Source organism: Microcaecilia unicolor, chromosome 11 (assembly GCF_901765095.1).
Source record: "Microcaecilia unicolor chromosome 11, aMicUni1.1, whole genome shotgun sequence".
Classification (NCBI taxonomy): domain Eukaryota; kingdom Metazoa; phylum Chordata; class Amphibia; order Gymnophiona; family Siphonopidae; genus Microcaecilia; species Microcaecilia unicolor.
Genome location: NC_044041.1, coordinates 190,647,206 through 190,659,888, shown reverse-complemented (window position 1 = coordinate 190,659,888; position 12,683 = coordinate 190,647,206). Strand labels below are relative to the sequence as shown.

Below are 12,683 nucleotides of genomic sequence, written 5' to 3'. Positions count from 1 at the left end.
ACCCCCTGTCGACGACCCTCTCAACCCCCCCCCCCCCTCCCGCCATCTGCTACCTTTGCTGGCGGGGGATCCCAACCCCCGTCAGCCGAAGTCTTCCTTCATTTTGTTTCTGAGTCTGACATCAGACTCAGAAACAAAACGAAGGAAGAAGACTTCGGCTGGCGGGGGTTGGAGTCCCCCGCCAGCAAAGGTAGCAGACAGCGACGGCGGGTTGGCGGTGGGAGGGGGGGTTGAGAGGGTCGTCGGCAGGGAGGGGGTCAAAGTTGGCGGGGAGGGGGGGTGTCGGTAATGGCAGTGGGGGGGGGGGGGGTCGGCGGCACCGGGGGGGGGGGGGCTAAAATGTGCCCCCTCACCTTGGGCTCTGGACCCCCTCCCACCAAAGTCTGGCTACGCCCCTGACACAGCCTTACAATTTTCACAGCCCTTGCCGTACTTCAGAAAAGCAAGCCTAAAGTTAATAAAATCATCAAGTAAAAAAAAAAAGTTACTAAGGTTCTCTTTTCGTTCTGGGTTTTATTTCATTGTGAAGGAGGAATTAATGTTTCTTATAGCCCTTCCTACTGAGCCACACACAGTCTGAATGCTACTAAGGTAAATCACCAAACCATGTAGCGATACAACCAATTGCTGTTTAACTTAGGGCCTCTTTTACCAAGCTGAGGCAAAAGGGGGTCTGCACTGGCATGTTTTTGATTCACGCCGAGACCCCCTTTTACCGCAGTGAGTAAAAGGTAGGTCTTTTTTTTTTTTTTAAAGTAATGGCTGTGAAGCAGTTGCCACGCAGCCATTTCTGGAGGGGGGGGGGGGAGAGCCTTAACGCCACCTAAGGGCTCCTGCGCTAACCCGGCAGTAACCAGGCAATGAGCGACACTGCCCGATTACCGCCAGGTACACACCGACGCTACAAAAATAAATATATTTTGTAAAGCCACATATGACTGTGCTGGGGGTGGGAAGTACTGCTGGGCTTCTGCAGTAGCCCGGCGGTACTTCCTTTTTATTGAACGGTAAGCCCGCGTTGAGTTTACTACCACTTTGTAAGGGGAGCCCTTAATATCCTCAGAAAATGGAGAGATCAGAGTTGACTTGGCTTCAATGGCAACTCATTGAGTTAGCCACAGCTACTAATGAAACCAAGTTGGTATTGATAACTCCATTTTTTTAAAAATCATATTAAGTTAAATATTTAATTGGTTGTATCACAACAGTCTGGTGATTTTATTTAATTGATTTTGCCTTTTTTTGTAGTATTCACTTGGAATGTTAATAAGCCCAGGTAAGCTGGCAAAGCATAAAAGGAAAGGGGTGAGATTTCATACACCGCCTTTCTGTGGTTATAGTCAAAAGTGGTTTACGTGTTATGTACAAGTACTTATTTTGAACCTGGGGCAGTGGAGGGTTACGTGACTTGCCCAGAGTCACAAGGAGCACGGATGTGAGCTTTTTATAAATGGTAGGGAGTGTGGTGTAAGTAATAGATGTACAGCTTTTATTCAACAAATGTATTTTTAAAAAGTTGAAAATGAGGATAGTTGGGCTTCATGTAACATTGTGCTCGGAATGCCTTGTGGTGCATGTGGCTCTGTCTAATTTTTCTAAGTGGGCATATGTAATTTGGCTCACGTTAAGTCCCTCTGACAAAAGGAATGGTGATGAGAGCAGGTCTCTGAATCATCACCAGTTAATTATCTCAAGAAATCTTGAGTACCAGGCGATATATCTGACTGCTACTGGTCCCATTGTGTTTTATTCATGTTTATTTTGTAAGACAGAGCTGTCCTGTCATCAGCACATCTTTTCTGTTATGTGAAGCACTACATCTTCCCAGTGATGTATCTCAGCCACCTACAGTGGTGGAAATAAGTATTTGATCCCTTGCTGATTTTGTAAGTTTGCCCACTGACAAAGACATGAGCAGCCCATAATTGAAGGGTAGGTTATTGGTAACAGTGAGAGATAGCACATCACAAATTAAATCCGGAAAATCACATTGTGGAAAGTATATGAATTTATTTGCATTCTGCAGAGGGAAATAAGTATTTAATCCCTCTGGCAAACAAGACCTAATACTTGGTGGCAAAACCCTTGTTGGCAAGCACAGCGGTCAGACGTCTTCTGTAGTTGATGATGAGGTTTGCACACATGTCAGGAGGAATTTTGGTCCACTCCTCTTTGCAGATCATCTCTAAATCATTAAGAGTTCTGGGCTGTCGCTTGGCAACTCGCAGCTTCAGCTCCCTCCATAAGTTTTCAATGGGATTAAGGTCTGGTGACTGGCTAGGCCACTCCATGACCCTAATGTGCTTCTTCCTGAGCCACTCCTTTGTTGCCTTGGCTGTATGTTTTGGGTCATTGTCGTGCTGGAAGACCCAGCCACGACCCATTTTTAAGGCCCTGGCGGAGGGAAGGAGGTTGTCACTCAGAATTGTACGGTACATGGCCCCATCCATTCTCCCATTGATGCGGTGAAGTAGTCCTGTGCCCTTAGCAGAGAAACACCCCCAAAACATAACATTTCCACCTCCATGCTTGACAGTGGGGACGGTGTTCTTTGGGTCATAGGCAGCATTTCTCTTCCTCCAAACACGGCGAGTTGAGTTCATGCCAAAGAGCTCAATTTTTGTCTCATCTGACCACAGCACCTTCTCCCAATCACTCTCGGCATCATCCAGGTGTTCACTGGCAAACTTCAGACGGGCCGTCACATGTGCCTTCCGGAGCAGGGGGACCTTGCGGGCACTGCAGGATTGCAATCCGTTATGTCGTAATGTGTTACCAATGGTTTTCGTGGTGACAGTGGTCCCAGCTGCCTTGAGATCATTGACAAGTTCCCCCCTTGTAGTTGTAGGCTGATTTCTAACCTTCCTCATGATCAAGGATACCCCACGAGGTGAGATTTTGCGTGGAGCCCCAGATCTTTGTCGATTGACAGTCATTTTGTACTTCTTCCATTTTCTTACTATGGCACCAACAATTGTCTCCTTCTCGCCCAGCGTCTTACTGATGGTTTTGTAGCCCATTCCAGCCTTGTGCAGGTGTATGATCTTGTCCCTGACATCCTTAGACAGCTCCTTGCTCTTGGCCATTTTGTAGAGGTTAGAGTCTGACTGATTCACTGAGTCTGTGGACAGGTGTCTTTCATACAGGTGACCATTGCCGACAGCTGTCTGTCATGCAGGTAACGAGTTGATTTGGAGCATCTACCTGGTCTGTAGGGGCCAGATCTCTTACTGGTTGGTGGGGGATCAAATACTTATTTCCCTCTGCAGAATGCAAATAAATTCATATACTTTCCACAATGTGATTTTCCGGATTTAATTTGTGATGTGCTATCTCTCACTGTTACCAATAACCTACCCTTCAATTATGGGCTGCTCATGTCTTTGTCAGTGGGCAAACTTACAAAATCAGCAAGGGATCAAATACTTATTTCCACCACTGTATTTTATCCCATAGCACTGACTTTAGTCTGAGTGATATCCTCCTGCAGGCTTATCCTGTATCTCCCCTACACACCAGCAAGCAGTGAAGAACACCAAAGGTTCCCATCTGTCGAGTCTATAAATTCTCTCTTTTTTTTTTTTTTTTTTTTTACCACAGCTTTTCTGCAAGGAATAGTCTTAAGGGACTATCTACAGTTACTTTGCAAACTTTTTGCTGTTTGTTAGTGACTAATTTCCCTCAGTTCAGAGACCACTTGTTGAGGTCGGCCTACTTTCTTTTCCATAGTGAGGCATTTTTGAAAATACAGAATATTTAGAGTCCTAATATTATTACTTCAATAGCTCTTTTGTCCATAGGTCTTTGATATAGAACACGATTATTATTAACCGGTCCCCATCGATCGTCATTTTATGTACCTTGGATGGATGGATGAATGGTTGCATCGTCCAGGTTTTCACAGATGTTACAGGTAGATGTCTTAGACTGCTGAGCAATTTTTAACGTAGCGGTGGACACCTCTGGTCTCAAGAGCCACAAGCCTGGCTTTCAAAATCGCTTTACAAATCAATCAAGTACTTGGAAGCCAATGTATTCGCTTTCAATATTTATTGTGGTTATTCTGAAAACCAGGCCTGCTTGTGGATCTAGAGCTGGAGCTGTCTGCATCTGCCCTGAGGCATCTCAGTAGCTAGCTTTTTTTTTTCTCCCTTTCTAGAGGCTTTGGGTTTGTGAAATTCTCTGATGAAGAGGACCAGAAAAAGGCTCTTGCCGAGTGCCAGGGAGCTGTCGGACTGGGGACAAAACCTATTCGCCTGAATGTAGCTTTACCCAGGGCGTAAGTACTGTCTGTTTTAAATGCTGAAATCTTTATTTAGTTCATTCTGTGTCATAGTGAAGCATTCCAGCCTTTTTGCTCGATCAGCGTCAAATGGGGTGTGGAAGTCTTATAAGAGGAAGAGAACCATTGGGTAACGTAGTAATAAATTAACACGTACTGTCGAACAGCATTACTTGACAGTTCTGTTGAGGAAGGTTTGTACATGAACCAACCAAGTCCTCATTGAGGAAAGTCCTTGCCAAAACTGCCCACGTCCTTTGGCAGGGAAAAGAAGCAGCACTAGTAGCAAGGTTAGACAGGCCTGGTAAACTACTTGCAGAGATTTCACAATTTGAAATCCTTGTGCATTCTTGACACTGGCTGCCACAGGAATTTCAAAGGAAATCTTGTGTTTCATCACTGCAGATATTTTAAGAACTGACCTCTAAAGAAGTATTTTCAAAGTGAAAGATTGTGTTCTTCCACATTGAAAATTAACTCAGTGAAACTTTGAAACAGGTGCAGATAAATGTTCTGAAAGTATGCATGAGGCTTTTAAAATGCAAGCCCCAGACATTCCCTTCCTCTCCCAATTTCCTCCCATCCCATTTTTGTCAGTGGTAAAAATACAAACCCTTTGAGAACAATGTGGACGCTTTCTGCACAGAAGAAAATAGTTTTGAATGGGGCTTTTTACATAATTAACAGCTTTGAAATTTTCTCTGTACACACAGTTTAATTTAAATGTGTGTCTTTATTCAGTGACGCGCTCACTGCAAATCGACTACTGGGAATAACATTTGCTGCTTCTTTTAAAAAGTCTAAAATCCATTTGCTGTAGCTTTATTTAGTCTTCTTTCCCATTCCCAGCTACCCTAAGCACATCCCTTAATTTATAGGCAGTTACCCCAGTTAAGAGACAGGAGTGACATTTTTCACCACATGGTACTTTCATCACCATGCAATTTAACACTAAACAAATTATTTGCAGTTCATTGTGAAGCAAACATAAAATAATGGGATATAAAATACACCAAATAATATTATAGGCCTTTGTAATAGTTTAGGTATTCCTATTTTCTTACCAACTTTTACCGCAGCTCAGTAAAAGGGCCCCTAAAGTGTCCTGCAGTAGTGCGAATGCGTCTTTTGGGTGCACGCTGGGCCATTTTTTTTTACTGTAATCTAAATTACAAAACAGAACTGTCAAGGATATCACAAAATCAAGTACTGTTAAGCAATAAAAGATATCCAAATGAAATACTGATGTGTTCAAAAATGATTTGAAATGGAGGAAAAGCCTCAAATGCAAAGGGAGTACTCCGTCGTTGCTTCTCACAACATAAGGGAGGTCCCTTAAATCATCATGGGCAAAAACCTCCTATGTCAAAAGTTAAGCTGCTATATTGTTCTAACCGTGTATTTCTACTAAACGGTCCTAACCGTGTATTTCTACTGTGTCTAGGAAAAAGGGCCCTTTTTTTTTAAGGGACTGGAAAATGAATGCGCACTAAAATTGAAACCAGCGTGCATCCATTTTTGACCTGAGATCCTTACCGCCACCCATTGACCTAGCGGTAAGATCTCATACGCTACCCACGCGGTAAGCATGCCGCACACGCCAACTGCTGTTTACTGCCGGTTAATTAGCCCGCGGTAGAAAATTATTTTCTACCGCAGGATTCAGCTTGCGCTAAGTTCGGAATTACTTCCCAGCTCACATGCTAGCCGTGTGGTAGTGCCGATTTGACGCGCACTGTAGGTGCATAGGCCCTTACACAGCTTAGTAAAAGGGGTCCTAAGATAACTAAACAACTCAACAATACTAAGATGCAGACAGCAGGCCAGCGGCTGGATGGGTGCTGTTTTACTTTCAGTACCACATGTATGATTTTCTCCCAGTTGGGAAGAGGTTGTATGTATGCGCTCAGTGCAAAGAGCTTCTGGTTCTTAGGGAATGATTCAGATCTTTGGAGGCTAAAGTAGCAAACTTGGAGGACCAGAGGGCAGACAGATTATACAGAGGAAACTTGAAGGGATGGGACTTAGCATTTAGCTCCCACTTTTATTTTTTTCAGGTGTAGATTAAGGCGAGTTATATTCAGGTATAGTAAGAATTTTCCTGTCCCTAGAGGGCTTATAATAGAGTTTGTAACTGAGGCAATTGAAGATTAAGTGACTTGTCCAAGATCAGAAGAAGCTGCAGTGGATTTTTAACCCGACTTCCCTGGTTTTCAGCCTACTGATCTAACTATTAGGGTGCTAGTCCTCTCTATATTGGAACATTCCTTTCTCAGCAAATGACCTCGCATGGTCCCTTTATACCTACAGTTCATCTTAAAAATAGCACACATACAGTATTTTTAAGGAATGTGTTATTAGACTGGATTGTACTATAAAGTCTTGGGCCTGGGTGCTGTTATGTATTTTATTTAAGAAATCACAAATTATCCAGAATACAACAGTTAGATTATTTGTAGAGGGGTCTCGCTGGAAGAGTGCAAAACCCTCCTTGAATCACACTGCCTTCCTGTGAAGGAAAGGGTTCATTTTAAACTATTAACAATAATTTTTTAAGGTGTTACATTGTCAGAGACCAATATTATATAGATGAGAAACATCTTACATACCTAATCGACCACTGTGATCAGGTCAAGGTAACATAGTAACATAGTAGATGACGGCAGAAAAAGACCTGCATGGTCCATCCAGTCTGCCCAAGACAAACTCATATGTGTATACATTACCTTGAATTTGTACCTGTCCTTTTCAGGGCACAGACCATATAAGTCTGCCCAGCAGTATTACCCGCCTCCCAACCACCAGTCCTGCCTCCCATCACCGGCTCTGGTACAGACCGTATAAGTCTGCCCTCCCCTATCCTCGCCTCCCAACCACCCCCCTCTTCCCCCCAACTGCTCCACCACCCAATTTCAGCTAAGTAAGGTAACTTACTACTTCTGCCAGGTGTAGATGTCGTAAGGAAGGCTAGATGGTGGACAAATAATTTTCCAATGATTGGACCAGAGTTGTAGAATAAACTTTCTACTGAGTTGAGACTGGAAACAAATCTGATAATATTTAGGAGAAAACTAAAAAATGTTTTTGTTTCCTCACGAATTTGATTCTATTTTTTGATAGTAGCGATTATGAAGAAAAAGTGTAGGTTTTATTTTGTTATATTACTAATTTGTGTTCTTTTATTCTGACGTTTTTCTTGTGTTTCCAACTTTTATGTTTGATGTGATGTGCAAACCCATTTTGGATAATCTTTGGACCAGGAAAATGTTACATAAATGTTTGTAAAATACTTTTGTACACCAAATTTGATATGATTAAATTGTGAGTTAGTTGCTTATAAGAAGACCTCCTAATGATCTACAAGATGTGTGTCCCCTTTTATATGATGACTTTTGTATTTGAAAAGACAAGTTATAATTAGTTAACAATTAGACTGATAAATTTCCTGCATCATCTATTCTTGTTTTCATTAACAGTTACTTCCCAAAAACCAGAGCTGTTGTAGGGTGGATCGGATTTGGCAGTCACCAGCATAAAACTTTCTGTCTTGCTGTTTCTTCATCTTGGTTTCATCCAGTTTATCACAGGTTCTCACCCTTAAAGGACAAAAACCCTATAGAAGACTTCTGGCCAGAAAAGTTTGACCATGGAGAGTCTAGCACTGGGGTGGGAGGGAAGAGGAACTAGTACATCTGAAAATATGTCCATTTACTGGTTAAAAAAAAAAAAAGAAAAGGTATGCTGTGAATTAAACCGGTATGTTTACTCTATAGCACTGTTGACTTTGCATTCCAAGAAATTATAATTTCTTATTGTAGTTCCAAAATGAGGCCACCGGGTGAAGAGTACAACTACCAGTTGAATTATTATTACCAGCAGTTTCAGAACTACTACGCACAATGGGCTTATGACCAGAGTGTTTACAATTACAGTTACCCACAATATGGATATACCCAGGACACCTCACAGGTAAGACTCATACCGGTGCGTAGTGTGCAGAGAGATATGTTGATGCTAGATACTTTGCAGCTGGGGGGTAGTGCAGGTTGAGAAAATTACGGGATGATCTTGTGGCGTTTCAGGGAGGTAGGTCCACGAGGTTTAGCATGTAGGTTGGGGCGTCTGCATGAATAACTTTGTGTACAATCGTGCAGATCTTGAACGCAATGCGTTCCTTAAGTGGAAGCCAGTGAAGTTTTTCTCTTAGGGGTTTTGCGCTTTCATATTTGGTTTTTCCGAATATGAGTCTGGCGGCAGTGTTCTGGGCAGTCTGGAGTTTTTTGATTGTCTGTTCTTTGCACCCGGTGTATAGTGCATTGCAGTAGTCCAAATGGCTTATTACCATTGACTGTATCAGGGTACGGAAGACGTATCTCAGGAAGAAAGGTTTTACTCTTTTAAGTTTAGTGCTGGGCAGACTTATACGGTCTGTGCCAGAGCCAGTGGTGGGAGGCGGGGCTGGTGGTTGGGAGGCGGGGATAGTGCTGGGCAGACTTATACGGTCTGTGCCCTGAAGAGACAGCTACAAATCAAAGTAGGGTACACACAAAAAGTAGCACTATGTTACTATATGTTGATGCTACGTGGGAGTGGCTTGGTCATTTGTCGATACAGTTTGCCCTTAAGGTCTTCAAAGATGTGCTTCTTTCATTTACAGACACACGAAAACGCTGCTGCTGATGTGCTGGAAGGTAAAGTGTGCCTTTGTGTCTTTATCTTATGGTAGAAAATGCGAGTGATAATTGTTTTCCAGCAAAGATAGCTTCCCTATTTTTCAATTTAAGAGTTAGCTGAAACCAAAGCCTGGCACTGTATATTGCGTTTCCTTGGCCTAGGCCAGACTTTGTTTTCTAGACTTTTGTCCACCATCAAGAGCAGATCGCCCACTGCCTGAGGTTGCAGATTTCTAACTGAATAACAACAGTGTTATCCATTCTTCTCTACTTCCTCAGAAGTTGCCAGGCAGTCTGAGTGCCAGAAATTCTTTCAATAGGAAGTGACCTTTTTTTTTTTTCTGAAATATAATTGAAAGATACTATCGTATATTTCTATGTATTCCAAAATATTATTTAATCCCATCTCTCCTGGAATATAACACCTAGGATAGAATTATCTGGCATACTATGGGGCTGGCTTCCACGAGGGTTGAGCTGGCAAAGTCTTTTTGTGTCTTTTTTTATTTTTTGCTTTGAGACGAATGCCATCAAGTGTGTGCATTCTTTGCAAAGAGTGCCCAATATTTTCGTGCATGTGCAAACCACAGAGAAGCATGCATGGAAAAGCCTTCCAGTGGAGACAAGGACTGTATCTGTATTCAAGAAAGAATGGGACAACCACAGAAGATCTCTAAGAGAAAGGAAAAAAATAGTACAGTTTAATAGTTGGTATGGAAGGTTAGACTTGATATTTAAAACTGTTTAACCGTCCAGGAACAGCCGGTTAAATAGCCTTAAGCCGGCTAAGCACTAATATTCAGCATGAGATAGCTGGCTATCTCGGCTGAATATTACAGCTTAGCAGCTAGCCTGGTCACTGGCTATGTCATGTGACATAGCCAGTTAACGCCAATATTCTTTGGCTGACCAGCTAAGTCTAGCGGGCAGATTGACCCATGTAAATACCAGGTCTGTCTTTGACTGCTATAACTTAGCTGGTCAGCCGATAAATATTGGCTTAACCAGCTATGTTTTTAGCAGCCAAAACCCCCCCAGAAATTCAATACCGGTCACTGGATACGGCCCTGGCATTGAATTTGCGGGTTCACCACCGACCACAGGAGTTAGCTGGGCTCCCTCCTACAGTCTCACTATCAGCCCCAAGGTCTTTGTTGGCCATCATTCTCTATGCTTCTATTGAAATTAGCTAGCGTTTTGAGTGCAAAAACTGCGAATGAGATGTAAGAGTTCATTATCTGTTAGGGCAGCAAAAATGCTTGCATGTGGAAACTTTTGTAGATAGCTTAATGCAGAAAAACTGCATTTCAGTGACGACGTAGTTAAAGGTGATATTGCAAGAACTTCAGTACAATAAACCTAATGTACTGTTTGCCTCTTTTGCTTGTCACTTCAGCACATTGAAGGCAATAACTGGCGCCTAGAGGTAGGTGCCACTTAATGCACGTCAGAGGTGCCGTTAATTGACAGGAACTTACGTGCGCCAGACTCTGTTCTATAAGGTGGGGCCTAAGTGCCGTTACGCCTAACCGCAAGGGGGTGTAGACGTGGGTGGAGCATGGGCGTGTCTCCCAGGTACTTGTGTAGTTTTGCAGAATACTATATGGTGTGTCAACTTACACCTCCATTGATACAGCATGAAAGAACATGGGGCACATTGACGCTATAGGCTGACGGAATTTCAGCTTTGGCACCAAAATCAGCCTGAAATCCGGATTCAGCTGCTGTTCAGTTTCGGCTGAAACCAAAACGACTGCCTTCACTTTCTGACCCTCCCCCCCCCCCAACCAAGATGCCGTTATAGGATTCACGCTAAGTGCACAGCATTGGGGCACCTAGATTGAGGTGCCAGTTTATAGAATTAGTGCAATAAGAAGGTGAATTAGGAATAAGATCCATGAAGGACGCAATAGCACCGAGATCTGGGAAGGTAACTATTCTTAGAAACTGACTACAGCTGGGTTTGTGAATGCATCTAGCTGTGTTAGTTTTTTGTTGTTGTTTTTTTCAAATAATCATGTAGTTCCTTTGCATGTAACAAAAATGGTTATGTAACTATTTTTTATAGAATTGTTAATATAGTAAAACTAGGATTAGAATAATTTAGATCCCTGGGCTCATTTCCATGACATAGTGACAAGCAACCTCAACATAAAGGGCCTTTGTGTTTTTAAACAAGGTTTGTATTCAGCCTATGTGTTTCACCTTCTGAGTTTTCTTGTAAAATTATGTCCTTAGATCCCCTGCGCCAGCTGGACGTAGAAGAGGCGAACAAACAATTTATGGAACAGAGTGAAGAGCTGTACGATTCTTTAATGGACTGTCACTGGCAGCCTCTGGACTCGGTCTCCTCAGAAATCCCAGCCGGGTTATAGTTTTAGGATACCAGCGTGTCCGCATGAGACATGCCTCAGTGCCGGAGTGAGCAAATAGGGAAAACCGGATTATGTGCTACTACAGGCCAGGCCTGCCTTTCACTGGACAAACATGAGAAATACAGGCGTGGCTGCTATTTTATTCATGCTCAAGTTGGAACAGAAATGTTTACAGGTTTTTAAACTTTTCTTTGGAAGGTTTTTTTTTTCTTACAATAATTTGTTTTGGAATCCCATTTCTAGTTTATCCAGAGCTAAGTGTGTTGTGTTTTTGGAGGATTTTTTTTTCTCTTTTTTTTTTTTTTTGCTCTATCAGCAGTAAAAACTATCAGGATCAAAACAGTTTTTTTTCTAGCTCTCTGTTGCATTTTTTTCACATTTTTGCAACATGTGGAAGTAAACCTGAGGAACAGCGTATGCAGTTTACTCTGAATCATTTTGGCCTTTGGAGGACAAACTACAGAAGATATACTTAGGTTTTGCTGAATATCTTCTGTCATAAAAAGAAGTGTTTGACAAAAGAAATGGTTTTCCTTGGCCTGAAAATAGATATTTGAACCACATAGAAGGAGAAGCCACCACCTATGTCCATTTGTACTTTCTGCTCTAGCCACAGACGCCCAAATACATATGTGCCTTTTATTTACTTTCCAGAGCCCTCAGACAACAAATATGAATATATTTACTACTCCCGGTAGTGGTTTAAGTCTGGATCAGAACACTGCCACAGCTGGATAACTCCCATTACTTCCTACAAAAGAGATTCTGACAGCTTTAAACGTACTGCTACAGGTGCTACAGCCTGCTCTATGTTCAGTCAGGGAAAGCAGTGTGATAGCTGTTTTTCTAGCCCCGTAGCTAACCACTGGGGAGGGGAAACTGAGCCAGTGATTGTAACCTTATAAAAATGCACACCAGGTCACACAACTGATTGGATCAACAGCTGGACAGAAAGACTGTAAATAAATAAGGTGGTGGGATATCCATTCATCTTAATAACAATAGTCGTGAACGTGCATGTGGTCCTGAATAACCTTTTCTATTCCCTAGCTTACCTTTCCTTTTCTAGCTTGATCAGTATAGTGCTGTGTCGAGTTATCAGTACATGTTACTCTAGGGTGGATTTGGTGTAGTTGCTAAAATATGGTATTTGTAAGGGGAATAATACACTTATTAACAGGGCTCTCAGTCTTCCCTTGATTCCATAGGTATGACAAGGGCCACAAATTTGCCCCCTCAGTATAGAAGTGTACGTTCCCTTCCATAATTGCAGAAAGCCATGGGCTGGGTCTGGATGGCAGTAGCTAGCAGGACCAACTCAGCATACAGTTTCCTTCCTCTATGCCTTTACTG

The 12,683-nt window shown here is 42.5% G+C and overlaps 1 protein-coding gene across 1 annotated transcript in view; it reads left to right on the top strand.

Annotated features, from left to right (window-relative positions):
* The window catches only part of TRNAU1AP (tRNA selenocysteine 1 associated protein 1), a 30,997-nt gene extending 18,663 nt beyond the window's left edge, over window positions 1-12,334 (top strand). The window contains exons 6-9 of the mRNA XM_030219889.1: window positions 4,160-4,279; window positions 8,101-8,251; window positions 8,940-8,973; window positions 11,194-12,334. Of these exons, the coding sequence (XP_030075749.1) occupies window positions 4,160-4,279; window positions 8,101-8,251; window positions 8,940-8,973; window positions 11,194-11,330 (442 nt within the window). The 3' untranslated portion in view covers window positions 11,331-12,334. The remainder of the gene's footprint in view (window positions 1-4,159; window positions 4,280-8,100; window positions 8,252-8,939; window positions 8,974-11,193) is intronic.
* Window positions 12,335-12,683: the final 349 nt, after the last annotated feature.